Source organism: Anoplophora glabripennis, unplaced genomic scaffold (assembly GCF_000390285.2).
Source record: "Anoplophora glabripennis isolate ALB-LARVAE unplaced genomic scaffold, Agla_2.0 scaffold394, whole genome shotgun sequence".
Taxonomy (NCBI): domain Eukaryota; kingdom Metazoa; phylum Arthropoda; class Insecta; order Coleoptera; family Cerambycidae; genus Anoplophora; species Anoplophora glabripennis.
The window spans coordinates 174,692-189,293 of NW_019417078.1; the positions used below are offsets into that span (position 1 = coordinate 174,692).

The 14,602-nt window shown below is 31.8% G+C and overlaps 1 protein-coding gene across 3 annotated transcripts in view; it reads left to right on the forward strand.

The window, feature by feature from the left end:
• The window catches only part of LOC108908180 (peroxisomal N(1)-acetyl-spermine/spermidine oxidase-like), a 173,932-nt gene that overhangs the window by 28,802 nt on the left and 130,528 nt on the right, over positions 1-14,602 (forward strand). For 2 of the 3 annotated variants that reach the window (XM_018712116.1, XM_018712115.1), the window contains exon 2: positions 8,756-8,848. The exons of the other annotated variant lie outside the window; for it this stretch is intronic. In XM_018712116.1, coding sequence (XP_018567632.1) covers positions 8,841-8,848 — 8 coding nt within the window. In that variant the 5' untranslated portion in view covers positions 8,756-8,840. The remainder of the gene's footprint in view (positions 1-8,755; positions 8,849-14,602) is intronic. 3 annotated transcript variants of the gene reach the window in all.

A 14,602-nucleotide genomic window follows, 5' to 3' on the forward strand; every position in this document is an offset into this window, starting at 1 on the left:
ATGTAGATGTGGCAACAGCGCTAATTTTTGACTAGCAGTTGTAGAGTTGTTTCAAAATCTTATGAGCTTTGACCTTCATATGCGCAGAAACATAATTCCGACCGTCGCCTAAATTATTCTACGTTCTAAAAACATTACATCTATTATTCACAGTCTATCTCGAGCTCTCGTAGCGTAAACAAGTCTTTAATCCTATCCTATCATAATAAAATGCCCTATTCTTTATTATTTTAATTTAACCAATATATATATATATATATATATAACGATCGTTTGTCAGTTGATGCCCGAGCGCCTTAGTTAATTTCTGGTTGTAATGAGGCACGTGGTCTAATTCTGAGTCAATGTTTTCACAACGTGTTTATTAGAAGAATTATGTGGATATGCCACGCCTTTCGCGCATTTCGCGGCTCATGAGATTTTGAAACATACTATCAATCTGTTGATTCTTCAATTGATATCGGAAAGACTATACCTGACAATTTTCAAATGCCAGACGGTCTTAAATAGCCGAAAGGGTAGTTCATAGGGGTGAACTTGCAAGAAGAAAAATTCATCGTTTACTTTTTGTCTGGCAATCGAAACAATGAAAATTTTTGTTATGAAAATGATAAAAATAAATTGCCAGACGGTTTCCAATGTTCGGAATGTTCCAATTGTCTTGCATTGAAAAATGAATTACATTTTATAATACCGCAAACACAATGGCCCTCTTTTTTATACATTTAGATCACTGCAAAATGTTAAAAATTTTCACATAAAATTCCGCAGAGATACTCGACTCCGAACATTGGAAACCGTCTGGCAATTTATTTTTATCATATTCATAACAAAAAATTTTCATTGTTTCGATTGCCAGACAAAAAGTAAACGATGAATTTTTTTCTTCTTGCAAGTTCACCCCTATGAACTATCCTTTCGGCTATTTAAAACCGTCTGGCATTTGAAAATTGTTAGGTACTTATTAATGTCTACTTTTGCATCAACTGCCACTTTAAGATGAGTGAAAAACTAATTATTTTATGCAAAAGGAAATTAATTTTCCAAATTTTCGAACACGAGTCGGCCCTTAAAGCCACCCTTATTTTCATTAACTAACTTACCTTTTTCTGACCTCAAAATGCCAGACATTTTTCAATGACACCACACCCATGTGCTCACGGTCTATATGGGTATGGCTAAATAAATATGGGAACAAGTTTTTCAAATATTTCAATGCCGAGTTGCTGCGTCACCTGGTACATACTGTGATCCTCTTAGTTCTTTATTGATATCGGAAAGACTTACTACCTTTATATGATTTTTTTTCTGTTTTACTCGTTTACACAGAGTTCAGACATCATATGTTATTTTTTCGACTAAGGAAAAACCTTGTTTCTCTGATTAGTAGTGTGATAATTTAGTCTATAGATTTAGTGCAATTGATGCTTAAATGTTTTTTTTTTATTTAGAACTTCGATATTCTCTAAAGCGGTTTAGCGTTGTATATCTAATTTTCTATATCGAAATGCAAATGTTGAAGAGAATTTTCTTGAAAATATGCAACTAAAAAGAGTATGAAAGCAAAGATGGTGCGAAATCATTGTGTAGGAAAGCTAAATTTTGTGCACCCAGTGGAAACTAAGGCGGTAGTATTTGGATGAATTAAATCGATTACAGGGACAAAATGGCCGATGCCTCAAAGAAAGGGATGTTAGCATTAAAGTCGTGTTCTTATTGAAAAACCTACCTACTAGTCAGAAGAAAACCGATCATCACTCTTTTTAAGGCTTTTATAGGTCATGGTCAAGGGGTCTGCAAACACTTCTCTGTCTTCGGATATTCCCTGTGGTCTTATATTATACTACCTATTTACAATTGTGGCTGTTAACTACACTGTGAGCAAAACAATCATTTTTTTTTTGTCTTCGATGACAGTATAATCATTCAACTTTCGTTATCTTACAATTAGATAAAGTATTTTTATTTATCTTTTATATAAATGATGCTTAAAGATAGTTTTAGTAACATGATTAAATCCTCATTAAAAACATCGCGACACCTAGATGAATTGAACACATTGCGTCAGACACTATAGAGGTTTTTGGAAACTTTAATCTGGAATGAGATAGAATAATAATAGCTCTTTTTTTATTTTACATAATCATGTAATTTTCGAATGGATAGGGTAACTTCAAATTTAATCTAACATTAATATGTTATATATAGTGATTAGAAGAAAGTATAAAATTTTTTGTATCATCATCAACGTTAGTATTAACTTTATTCATGGTTTTACAATTTGCACATTTTAATATTCTCAATGTAGTATTGTGCATTGCATTATGCTTATTACAAAGAATATTCTTTAAATTCCAGTAGTTTTCCCAGAATACATATTTAATAATTCATATTACCTTTTAATGAGAGATTCTGTTTAGAAAAATACTTTTGTTAAATACCGAGTTTTATCTGCATGTAGTAGATATTTTAACAGCATTTTGATATTGGAAAATATATATATTTTTTTGATGTATTATTTGTACTCGCATTTACGTAACTTATGGGCATAATATTTAATAATGCTGCTAGTGCTCAAATATTACGTATCTTTAAAATATTCGTAAAAACTATTATTATTGTGTAACTGTAAGAAAAACAATACTTGTTTTTAGACCACAATCGTCCACCCATAAATAACTTTTTGGCAAACGTTTATTTGTTTTCTTCAACAATTTTCAAATTGTTTACCGCATTAAGCGGTTTGACAAACAAATAAATCAAGAGTGTGTGGATGGTAAATTACTTTACCTACGACCACTACTGTAAATACTTAAAAACACACCGTCTGCGATCAATGTAAGATTCCTATTACGTACGGTAAAAAAATCGCACAGTTTTCCTAGCGATCGCCTAGCAACGGTCAATACAATACTGTTTGTATTGACCGTTGCTAGGCGGTTGCTAGGAAAACTGTACAATTTTTTTACCAAGCTGTGCGATTTTTTTACCGTACAACGTAATAGGAATCTTGCATTGATCGCTGACGATGTGTTTTTGAGTATTTAAAGTTGTGATCGTTGGTAAAGTATAGTACGTAATACGTGGTGTAATACAATTACGCACTCATAGAATTACGCACGACGCCGCGTAGCGACTTTTCCACTCGTGCGTAAAATGCTTTTTACAACATTTATTACGTAATATACTATTACGGATCAGTCACAAATACTTTATTCACTAAAATTAAAGCATACAAGATATTTTCACTGCAGTAAGCTGATGTAACGATTTAAAAGCTGTAAAATTGCATGAAAAGAAAAGTGTACATAAACCAATTTGCTTTAAAAATGTGGACTAAATTATTTTTTGTCTCGGTGGACAGGCTATTAAAATAATCAGGCCTGTCTTTATAATAATTGTGAATGTTCTAGGACAATTAAAATTCATTTAGAGAAATGTTAATTGAAGATATGTTGAAAATACTGATAGATGTTTGTTTAAAACCATTCAAGGACATCCATTAAAAAACCACAAGCATATTATAAAAGATTTCTCGGTCTATTGATAGGTTTTCTCAATCTAAACTGTTCCGTAAAGAAAAAAATATCAATATAAGTACGTTCTAATATTTTACTTTTTATTATGACATTTTCGACTTTTATTTTTGTTAAATGCAGATGTAGTTCGATTACTAGGTATATGTTATCAAATTCTGATTACTGCAGTTTAAAAAGATAGTCTAGATTTTTGTTAAGGCATCACATTAAAATTTTGGTATTAATTTGTAGTTATTTGAAAATTATTGATAACAATTATTTAAATGGCAAAAACACTGTTTTAAAGAGATTTTGCTGTTTAAGAACAATATTTTTGCCGTGTAAATTAATGTTAGTAATCTGCTATATTTTAGAATGAAATTTGAGTGAAATAAAACAAATATTATGCCTATACAGTGTGTCCCAAAATGATTGAACCAAATTCATATTTTTTTTCCAGTTCAGATTTAAAAAAATCGCTGAAACAAGTCAATCAGTAAGTAGAAATTTCACTTTTCTGCAATATTTTCTATTTTTCTGAGCCATTACCCTATAACATTACCCGCATTTTTTTTAATAGGACACTATACTTTATAGTATAAATAGATTATACAAATATTGCAGAAAAGTGACAATTTATATTTACTAATTGACCTGTTTCAGCGAATTATTTAAATTTCAACTTGAAAAAAAATTTTTGTTCCATCATTTTGGACACACTGTATATGTAGACTGATTGATATATCGTGGGAATTGGTAAAACCCAAGGGAAGGGGAGCCAAAAAGGCTTATTTGACTCGCACATACTCGAGACTAAGACCAATTTTAATAGGTACTATATTTTTTTAGGTTTTATGAGGAACGTCTTCCTAAAGTTTATCGACAGAATCCAGGAACATCCTTGCGAAAAATCAATTTTGCCATGAAACTATAAGAGTTAGGAAAATAAGTGAATATACACTTTTTGTCAATAACAAACTGTTCTATCTAAAAACAGCATCATATTTTATTTTTAGTAGGGCCGTATTATTTTTTTTATAATTTAATGAGTCTGAGTCCCTATAACTCCGCCACTGGTTGCTTGCGGGACTTCTACTTCTATGGAAAAACGGTATCTTATAAGAAGACGTGTCATGCCAAAATAGCCTTCTTCATTGAGAAGTTATTTAAAAAATTCTTATTTATTCTTATTTTTTTATGATTTATCTTTAAAGTTTGTCGACTTAATCCTGAAACACCCTGTATTGCTTACTGCAAAAGTTATTGGCTTTCAAACATTTTTTATTTACTTAATTTTAAGGAACACTGACATAGCCTTTTAAGGAAAGAAAATTGTAATTCAATAACACTGACGTATTTATTACCCCCCAAAAACCTACATGTACATACATGTACAGGGTGTCCCGTTCATGTTTCAAAAAAACTTGTGTGCAACTTCCTCATGGGAAAATAATAGGGGTAATTCATGTAAAGTTTTTTTCTTAGACGCCCTGTTTTCGAGATACAGTGTGTTGAAGTTGTTACTTTCCAAATGGTTTTCCTAAATCGGCTAAATATAAAAATGTCAAAATTTGTATACGAGTAAACATCAACTGTGCCTTAAGAATAATGTGCAAACGGTTTCTTTCTGAAAAGCAGTGTCGCCGATACAGGGTTTGAAGGTTTACAATCTGATTAAAATATGTTAAAAATCTAAATTAATTACATTTCTAAACGGTTCTGTAAACTCTAAAGCATACTACAAAAAAAGGTATACTTGTCAAAATTCGGTAGCATGTACCATTTTCCAAGGGTGTCCCAAAATTCACGTAAGAAGTGATTTTGATAAAAAAACAGGTTCTTATTTAAAAATTCTAAATTTTTTATTGATTCATAAAGTATACAGTATAGGGTTATGTATGGCATATCGGGTGAATGTCCTCCACGGCTTTACATAAATAATAATTTCGTTGATACAGCGCTCAGTTTTTTTCCTTCAAGGCGTGGGTGGTCGTGGGTTTGTTAGCATAAACCGTAGATTTCAGAAAACCCCAAAGAAAAATGACCAACGGCATTAAATCGCATGATCTGGGCGGCCAATTCTGGTCACCAAAACGAAAAATTACACGACCAAGATCTGATTCATGTAATTAAATTGTTTCTATATGGCATTGGTACCGTCTTGTTGAAATCATATCTCGTTTACATCCATATCTTTTTAGGCACAAAAAAGTGGATTATCATATTGCGATAGCAAGCACCATTAACTGTTATTGCAGCCGCATTTTCGAAGAAGTATGGTCTGATGATATCTCCAGCCCAAAATCCGCACCAAACAGTGACACGTTGTGGATGCATTTGTTTCTCAACAATCATTCGTAGATTTTCTGAACCCCAAATGCGACAATCTTGTCGATTAACGAAGCCATCAAGATGAAAATGAGCCTCATCGCAAGATGATTTTCGAAAAATCAGCATCCACTTGTTATTGTTCCATAATCCATTCTTCAAACTCTCTTCGTTCTACATGGTTAGTAGGCTTCAGTTTTTGAGTCAATTGAACTTTGTAAGCATGAAGATGCAAATCTTTCGTGAGAATACGCTGTAGAGAGCTTCTGGAAATGTTCAATTCTTGACTATGGTGCCGAATTGATGTTCTTGGACTATCCACAAACTCCTTCGATGTTTTGTATTGAACGACTTGTTGCAGGACGGTCAGAGTATTTAAGATCAATAATTGATCCAGTATCCTCGAATTTTTCATTTTATTTTTTCACACTTGATGAAGTTAAATCGCTGTTCTGACCATATTTTGTACGAAAATTTCGAACTGTAGGTGCCAAACCTTTGTTAATTTTTAAAATATTGCTCAACATTGAAGACGCGTTGTTCATTCATGTAGCCCTCCATTTTTAATAACCCTGAACTGTCAGCTGTCACACTGCCATTTTTTGTTCGTTGGGCGGAATATTCAAATCTTGCGTGGATTTTCGGACAGGGATTTATTTTTTGTCATTATTTTGTTCCTTTATGTTAATTTAAGGTTATTAAGCTAATAATGTTTAAAAAAACTCAACATTAAGCATGCATAGCGGTTTTGTCAATATAATGCACGCCCACTAGCAAACGAACCATGTTACCCCTTTTGGGGCCGAAGGGGGGAGGGGGGCGTCATGTCTGCCAGCAGTATGTAACGTTTGTGCGGTCGTTATGGAACTTATTTGGCAAGCGGCAGAAAATGGATGCTTTGACTTACCGTGGCTTCCAGACGGTTACGGTCCACTTTTTTCCCCAGATTTCCACCCNGCAATAAAAAATAGGGGTTTTCATTTGAAAAATCGAAGTTGACCCTCGTTTGACCTTGAAAATCGACTTCAAGGTCATTTTCAAGGTCACCTTCGTATGTCCCCCTCCCAACCCTATAACTTTTGTCTAAAACATTTTTCCTCATTCTGCTCGGGTTTCGAGATATTTGGGGTGGGACATTAAAATGGACACCCTGTATATATATATGTGGTATGAGAAAAAATGCTTCACATCGACTCAGGAGCTTATTTACCACACGGCAGAAAGTTAGGGTTCATGGATTTTTTGACGCGCCACGCCATATCCTAGACTATATGGATAATACAGGCCGACATAAAATATCGTTTGTTTTTAAAACGTGACCTATCTTTGGTAAAATTTTTAGCTGAATCCAAAAATGATAAAAAAAATCCTGACGTACGGATTCCCCCCACACACTCTTAATTGCTCCCAAAAATTCAAAAAATCCAAACTGGCTATCCAACCTATCTATTTTTTAGTAAAATTTTCCGCTGGCTGAATCCGAAAATGATAAAAAAAATTCTGACGTTTGGATTCCCCTCCACACATCCTCAATTCCCCCCAAAAATACAAAAATTCCGAACTGGGCTTCCAACCTATCTTTAGTAAAATTCGCTGAATCTGAAAATGGTAAAAGAATTGTTTGGACGCGAAGGATCCCCCGTACTCATCCGTATCTCTCACTTGCTTCTTTCAAAAATAAAAATATGTAAATACAAATCAGATGTGACAACCATTATAACTTTTATAAAATCTGTCGGTAAAGCCAAATCTAAAAAATATTTTTGAAATAAAAGTTCCGTTTGCTCGTACACTTAATCTTGCCCCCAGATAGCATTTGCAAATTACGGTTAGCATTGATGAATTTTTTCAGTGAAGGCTTACTGTTTTTCAAAATGTTTTAAACTCTTAAGTAACTTTAAACTAGGTAGCATACGGAAGCTATTTTCTAAATCCAGGTTATAACACACCGTGGATTGGTGAACACCTTGACGTGGCCTCAGGGCTTGAACGCACATTTTGATTGATTACGGAATTAAAATGCTAAAACATTTTAGAAAGTAATAGTATTGCACGTTTGCTTTATAACCCTGTCCAATTAGAAGAAGAAAGAACAATTTCTTTCATCCTGTGAGTATTATGCCAGTGAAAATAATTTAGATTTTATTTTTATTTATTAAAAATGGCATTAAGAATATCAAATAAGTAAAACCAACTATTTCATCAAGAACAAATAAAAGTATCAACAATTTTGTTTCATGAAATTATATTTCTCAAACTTTTAGTATTGCATAAACCTAAAATGACGTTTATAATGTTCAAGCACCATTTGAGGAAAACGTGGTTAAATCAATTTAGTTATTAACCGGTTTGAAATACAAAAAAGTGTAAAGAAACAACAAAAACAAGATAATACAATGGCGCATATGATGATGACCTATTTTATTTATAATATTATACAGAGGGATATATTTTATTTTGGCAAATAATGATCAATGATACCTCCATACCTCCGCTACAGGTAAATTTGTAAAGTTGGTAATTTTTTGTTTTTTACCTACTGTCATACGCACACCGAATTTGGTTAAATTATCTTACGCGATTTAGAAATTAAAAGTTAAAAACTTTTTTTTTGACACTAGCTGGACAATGGCTGTCCTAAGATCCCACATTTATATTACAAAAACCCTTATTTTGGCCACAGAATACCCCTTGGATTTTTGAACTCTACTTAAGAAACACCCTGTATATCTTTAAATTAAACAAACAAAAGTATATGAGGCAATCTTGCGACATTTCTGTTATACAATCTTTCTCTGAACATTTTTAGACTTGCCGTGAATCACCCTGTACACACGATTGTTTAATGCAGTTAAAAACATTGTGGTTTAGATATTAGAAATTCTAATGTTATATATTTATATTAATAGGATTCCCAAGATTCAGATGATAAAGAGAACTGGTGCCAGATGATAAGTGTTACTGTTTCCATTTTTATGAACTTTTGACACAAAAATGTTCAGGTAAGTCTCTTCGAGTAATACTTAATATAACCTACCGTAGTGCAGTTAAATAATAACAAACAGGGGTTAAACATGGAAAAAATATTTTTCCTCAATATTTTTTGCCATTTATTATAAAAAAGACCATTCCTATCTATAAACCAAATTCGTTCTATAGGAATTTACGTGATGCGGAATTCAAATTCGATTAGTATTTAAGTAACTATTAAAAAATCAAATTATCTAAGTATATAGAGTCTCCTAGAGACGAGTTTTATTGTCATTAATTTCCAAAATCTCGTTTTAATAATACTTAATTCTGAAATAAATAAACCACATTTAATTAAACAACACACAATGACAGATATTTTTTATTCTCATCAAAATGTTAAAGAACGAGCTGCAGCAAGAAATTATGCGGAAACTTATCCCAATAGGATAGAAAGTTATTTTCAAGGTTGTTTCAAAGATTGAGAGAGACTGGTAGCTTTCGCCACCGTAATCAAAATGGTCGACCAATAGTTCGCATGGTTATACAAGAAGAAAATTTAGATAGCTTGAAGAAAACTGATATAACAAAAAATATTTTCAAAACCAAAAATCTGAAGAATTGCCCTTCTTTGATGTATAGAAATAAATAATTGGACTATGTCAATTCCAATTTACCAAATCGCGTCATGATGCTTCAAAAAAATTATAGTATTTAAATCCACTATAGCCGCAGCAAAAGATAGAAGGTAGAAACACAACGTGCGCTTCGCAACATTCTGTACGGCTATAATGATACGATGAGATGCGGGCATAGCTGTTATCTTGCCTCTATCTGAATCTGAAACCGCGACGCTCCAGTATATTCATACCCTTACTTTGACTTATCGGATAGCTTAGTTTGTAAAACATAGGGTAGCTTATTTAAAGCAGTAGTTACCTCTCGTATAGAACAAACAACGGCCTGAAAGCAGAGATTGTGATTCCCACTGCGCAGGTCTTAAAGCATACGCAACGACAGGGTTACACTTTGACAACACCCATGAACATCAGGGCGGACCTAGGGGTTCTAGTAATTGTCCGAAATTCCGCAAAGCCTAGTTCGAAATGTCTCGAAGATTCCTAGTTAAAACTAAGCGAGTGAAAGATACAAAGGCTACGGCATAATAACCCAAAATACTATCGCACTGTAAATATTAGCACAGGCCGCGAAAGCCTTAAGACCACTATAACCGTGGCTAACTTGTTCGCCCTGCCTGAAGTCTTCTGGCTATGATTATGTTTTTCAGCCACTCAGATACAATTAAAGAAAATTATGATGCAGTTCTATGGAATATTTAATTTGTTTAAGAGATATATTCTGATTATGAAATAAAATTATGTGTTTGTTTTCGTTAAACATGCACATTTATAGCTTGTGACATTGTGACAAGATTGTGACATTCTGCGTCGAACAAAGCTGTGTTGAAAACATATTTTGGTTACTATTTTTAAATGTTTAAAATATGTTTCAAAATTATCTTGTAATTATACATATATTTTCTTGGTATTCATTCTAGTACCAATGCATTTATTGCTTAATTTACAAATTTAAAAACATTATTGAAATTGCCTTTCTATTTTTTCCATTTATAATAGAATATTAGTCTTCTATTGTGATTTGTCTAGTTTATTAGGCCAGGAGATAGCCACAGTAATTTTAAGCTGACTTCATTAATATTTTTTAAACATTATGCCGCTATTTGTGTGCCTTAAATTGTGAAAATGGCAAAAATGTTTTTCTGAACTGGTAGGTATACCCATAAGAGTAACTAAATAAGAGACTTTTATTGGATAGGGCGGATTGAACATGCATTCACTGAGGCCATCTCACGTTGTTGTAGCAAAACATTGTCCTTTATGGAAGTTGTTAAACAGAAATTTGCAACCACAAATCGAATCTGTATTTCCAAGCTTTCAATCAACAGAAATAGAATGCGTTGACTGAAATATTTCAATCAACGTCGAATGTTGGAGGTTTGAGGTTATAGTTTATTTTCAGTTCAGGTAAGTTGCCGCGTTTTGTACATTAATAAATTTGTTTTGTTTTAGATTAATGTAATAAGGGATTCATTGAATTAGTCATCTGAACTGCCTTACTACTGTATTTTTATTCAAAATGAGTTTACCTGGTAGAACTACACGTCAATGTTGTGCTCCAAATTGCAAAAGAACTTTCTATATGAATGTCTGTAATGCGTCCTATAGAAATAAAAGTTTTTTCAAAATTACAAAAGACAGACAATGACTGTGGATAGAATCAGTTCGAAAATTATGTAAATCAGACTTTGTTCCGACAAACACAGATCATTATTTTTGTGAAGACCATTTTGAGTTAAAATGTTTTAAAAGCAGTGATAGGAATAGTCTCAACAGAAATGCTGTGCCGACATTATTTTTAAGATCAACTACAAGTTCATATATTAATTGTAATAATATCACCTTGGAATCCTCGGATAGTATCCAATATTCAGCAAAACAATTTGTTAACGTAACATTACAGAATTTTCAGAGTACGAGCTGCCAAACTTCAATTTCGGATGATTTTTCACATCCACCTATTAAAAAACCGAAATATATTCAAAATTGTTATATCCTACAAGCGCTACTGCGAGCACTAGAGCCATTACTGAGCAAGTTGAATGAAGCGGAATCAAATACTGGTTATGTAAGTACCTCACTTGATACTTCATTTTGTCAAAGCTGCACATCTTTTCAGTCAAATAATAAACAAAGAACATTTTTAAAACCTATGAATGTTAAGAGAATATCTTAACTTTCAGATAAATATAAAAAAAATGTAATATCTAGATTGTCAACAGAAAATTCAGATTTTGAAATTAAAAAGGAAACTATTAAAATGTAAAATTAATTTGGCTCATGTTCGTAGTATCACCTATTCTAATTTATTTGCAAAATTAAGTCGTCATCTTGATCCAGTAGGAGTAAAATTTATTGAGTCACAAATTAAAAATTGTGAAAAAAATGACCTATCTATAATTCAGAAAATAAAGCACTTGCTTTAGCGATTTACAAACGTGGGTCAAGGTGCTACAGGTTTTTACAAAAATTTTTTGTGCTGGCCTCTAAATCTTCCATAAGGAAATATTTAGGCCAAATACCTTTAAATGTTGGGATAAATGAAAAGTTGTTACGTAAATTATCAGAACATGTTAGTAAAATGATTACAAGAGATAAAGTTTGTTGTTTAGTATTTGATGAAATAGCTCTGTCTGTTGGTCTAAATTATGACACTTGTAAAGATCAAGTAACGGGATATGTCGATCTTGGGTCCCTGGGTAGACAAAATGAGGTAGCAAATCATGCTCTAGTGTTTTTGGTACAAGATATTAGTAAACATTGGAAGCAACCTATCGTGAATTATTTCGCAAAAGATGTTATAAAAACAAAGGACCTACACATTTTGTTAACTGAAATAATTTCAGCATTGCAGTGTTGTGGATTAAAAATAATTTGTACAGTTTGTGATCAAGGTTTTCCACTAACAGATCAGCTGTCAGACAGTTAGTTTTTGAGTCATCAAATAAATCCACTTTTAATGTTAATGGCGAGGAAATTATTCCCATTTTTGACGTTCCTCATTTGCTTAAAAAGACCAGAAATGCTTTATATAACAATAATATTAAATTTTCGCATAATAAAACAGCAAAATTCAACAACATAGTAAAATGTTATGAAATTGATAAATCTAGACGCTTCCAAGGTTTACGAAAGATACACGACCATTATTTCGAATTAAATCGTAGTAATGTTAAAATGAAAGTAAAAATTCCAGCAAAAAACGTTAAGTGCATCTGTAGCTCATGAAGTTGAGGCAATGGTGAGTAATCCCACTACTGGCATACCTGCTGAGGCTATTTATGCAGCAGAGTTTGAGAATGATATTAATGATCTTTTTTATAGTTTAAATTCTCGTATCATTCAGCTAAATAATTGCAGTTTTTTAAAGTCATCTATTACAAAGAAATCGGCACATATTACATTTTGGAATTGTTGGAAGAAATTCAGTCTTGGCAATTTCAGTCTCATAAAGACAACAAGTAAAAAATGTACATCCCGTAAAGTGTTAAAACATAATTAAAGTGTTTCAGAAGTAATGGGTCATAGAACAGCTGTTAATGGTTCACGTTAATTTTAATTGTTAACTTCAACTATTAGCAGCTGTTTTGTGATCTATTGCTTATGAAATACTTTTTATTCTGTGTATTTTATTATATTTAAATTTACCGCCATTATGATGCAGCGACATCTATTAGATAGTAGAATTAGAGGTTACTCTAATTGTGTTTTCCCATGTAGTTTCCTTAATTATTTTATGGTCTGTGTGTATCGTTTCACTACACATCAGCTACAGGTGGCGTACTCTGCCGCTGCTGCCGGCAAAAGACACAGAAAAAACCCTCTTATTTAGTTACTCTTATGGGTATACCTATTTTCTCCCGTGAATATACAAAAGTTATCAATAATTAATTGAATCAAGTGCATGCCTATGTTTATGAATCCTCTCCGCGCCTTGCGTCAGAATTGTGAACTATTTGTTAGGAGGGCATATACGTTGCAAAAAACAACTTCATTAGGTTAATGGAATGAGTCAACCTGATCTGTCACTAACTCAATATAGTTATCTATTAAACTTTCCTCAAAATTGAACGTTCGTAAGTAAAAAATATATTTGCGTTATTAAATTCAACTTACGACAAAATCTTCAATAAATGAATATTTGTTATTTTAATTTACCTAATTTATTTCAACTAAAAAATTATTTTATAATTTGAAGATATAAATAGACGTTTCCTTATCAATTTAATTGTACTACTAAATTTTTAAAATTTTACATTTGTTTTTAGCCTGTGAGAAATTATTAGTATTTGATTTTAAAATTTACTAATATGAACTCGCATTTATCTCTTGAAATTTTGGTGTTTTATGATTGGAGATATTCCATGTTTAATATTTTATATTGTAGTAATAGCTAGACATTCAAGCTAAAAATAATAAATTTGCGATGTTCAGTGCGAAAAAAGAACGAAGCTATTAAGACCTACCTACCCAAATTTACAAGCGTCAATGAGAATTTATAAATATTTAATCATTTAATTATACGTTTAATTTTACGTCAATGAATTAAGTAATTTCCTCTTTCATTTCCTTCGCATAAAAAAATCCCTTTTTTCTTCAGCTAAATTTATATACTTACCAGAGTTAATGAATACTAAATATTCTTAAACACAAATGACATTAATCTACATCATCCTTTCTTCTTTCTTAATAGAAAAAATAAAACAAAAATATCATGAAATTAAGGGGAGACAGATCAAATCCCAGTGTTGGAAATTTGAAAGTTATTCATTGTCAGACAAGTTTTGAGAACATTTATAGAAAGAAAAGTTGTAAGCTGTGAACGATATAAGCTTGTCAACAAAATTCCCAAATATTAATTTTAATTATTTAATAATAATTTGATTATTATTAGCTATTGTACTTTACGTTAGTTTAAAGATTTTAAAGTAGGTAATCCAAATCCACAATACTCCCTATTTTATTTTTTTTATGAAAAATCAAAAATGAAAACAGTCCTATTTTTTAATAACACCGAGCAAAATCCTAGAACAAACATTTCTTTGACATATAGAAGAAAAATAAAAATAATAAAAAACAAAACATTTACAAAACAAAATTAATGAAATAAAGAGGCTATAATAGTCTATTTTTTACATTAACAAAAGA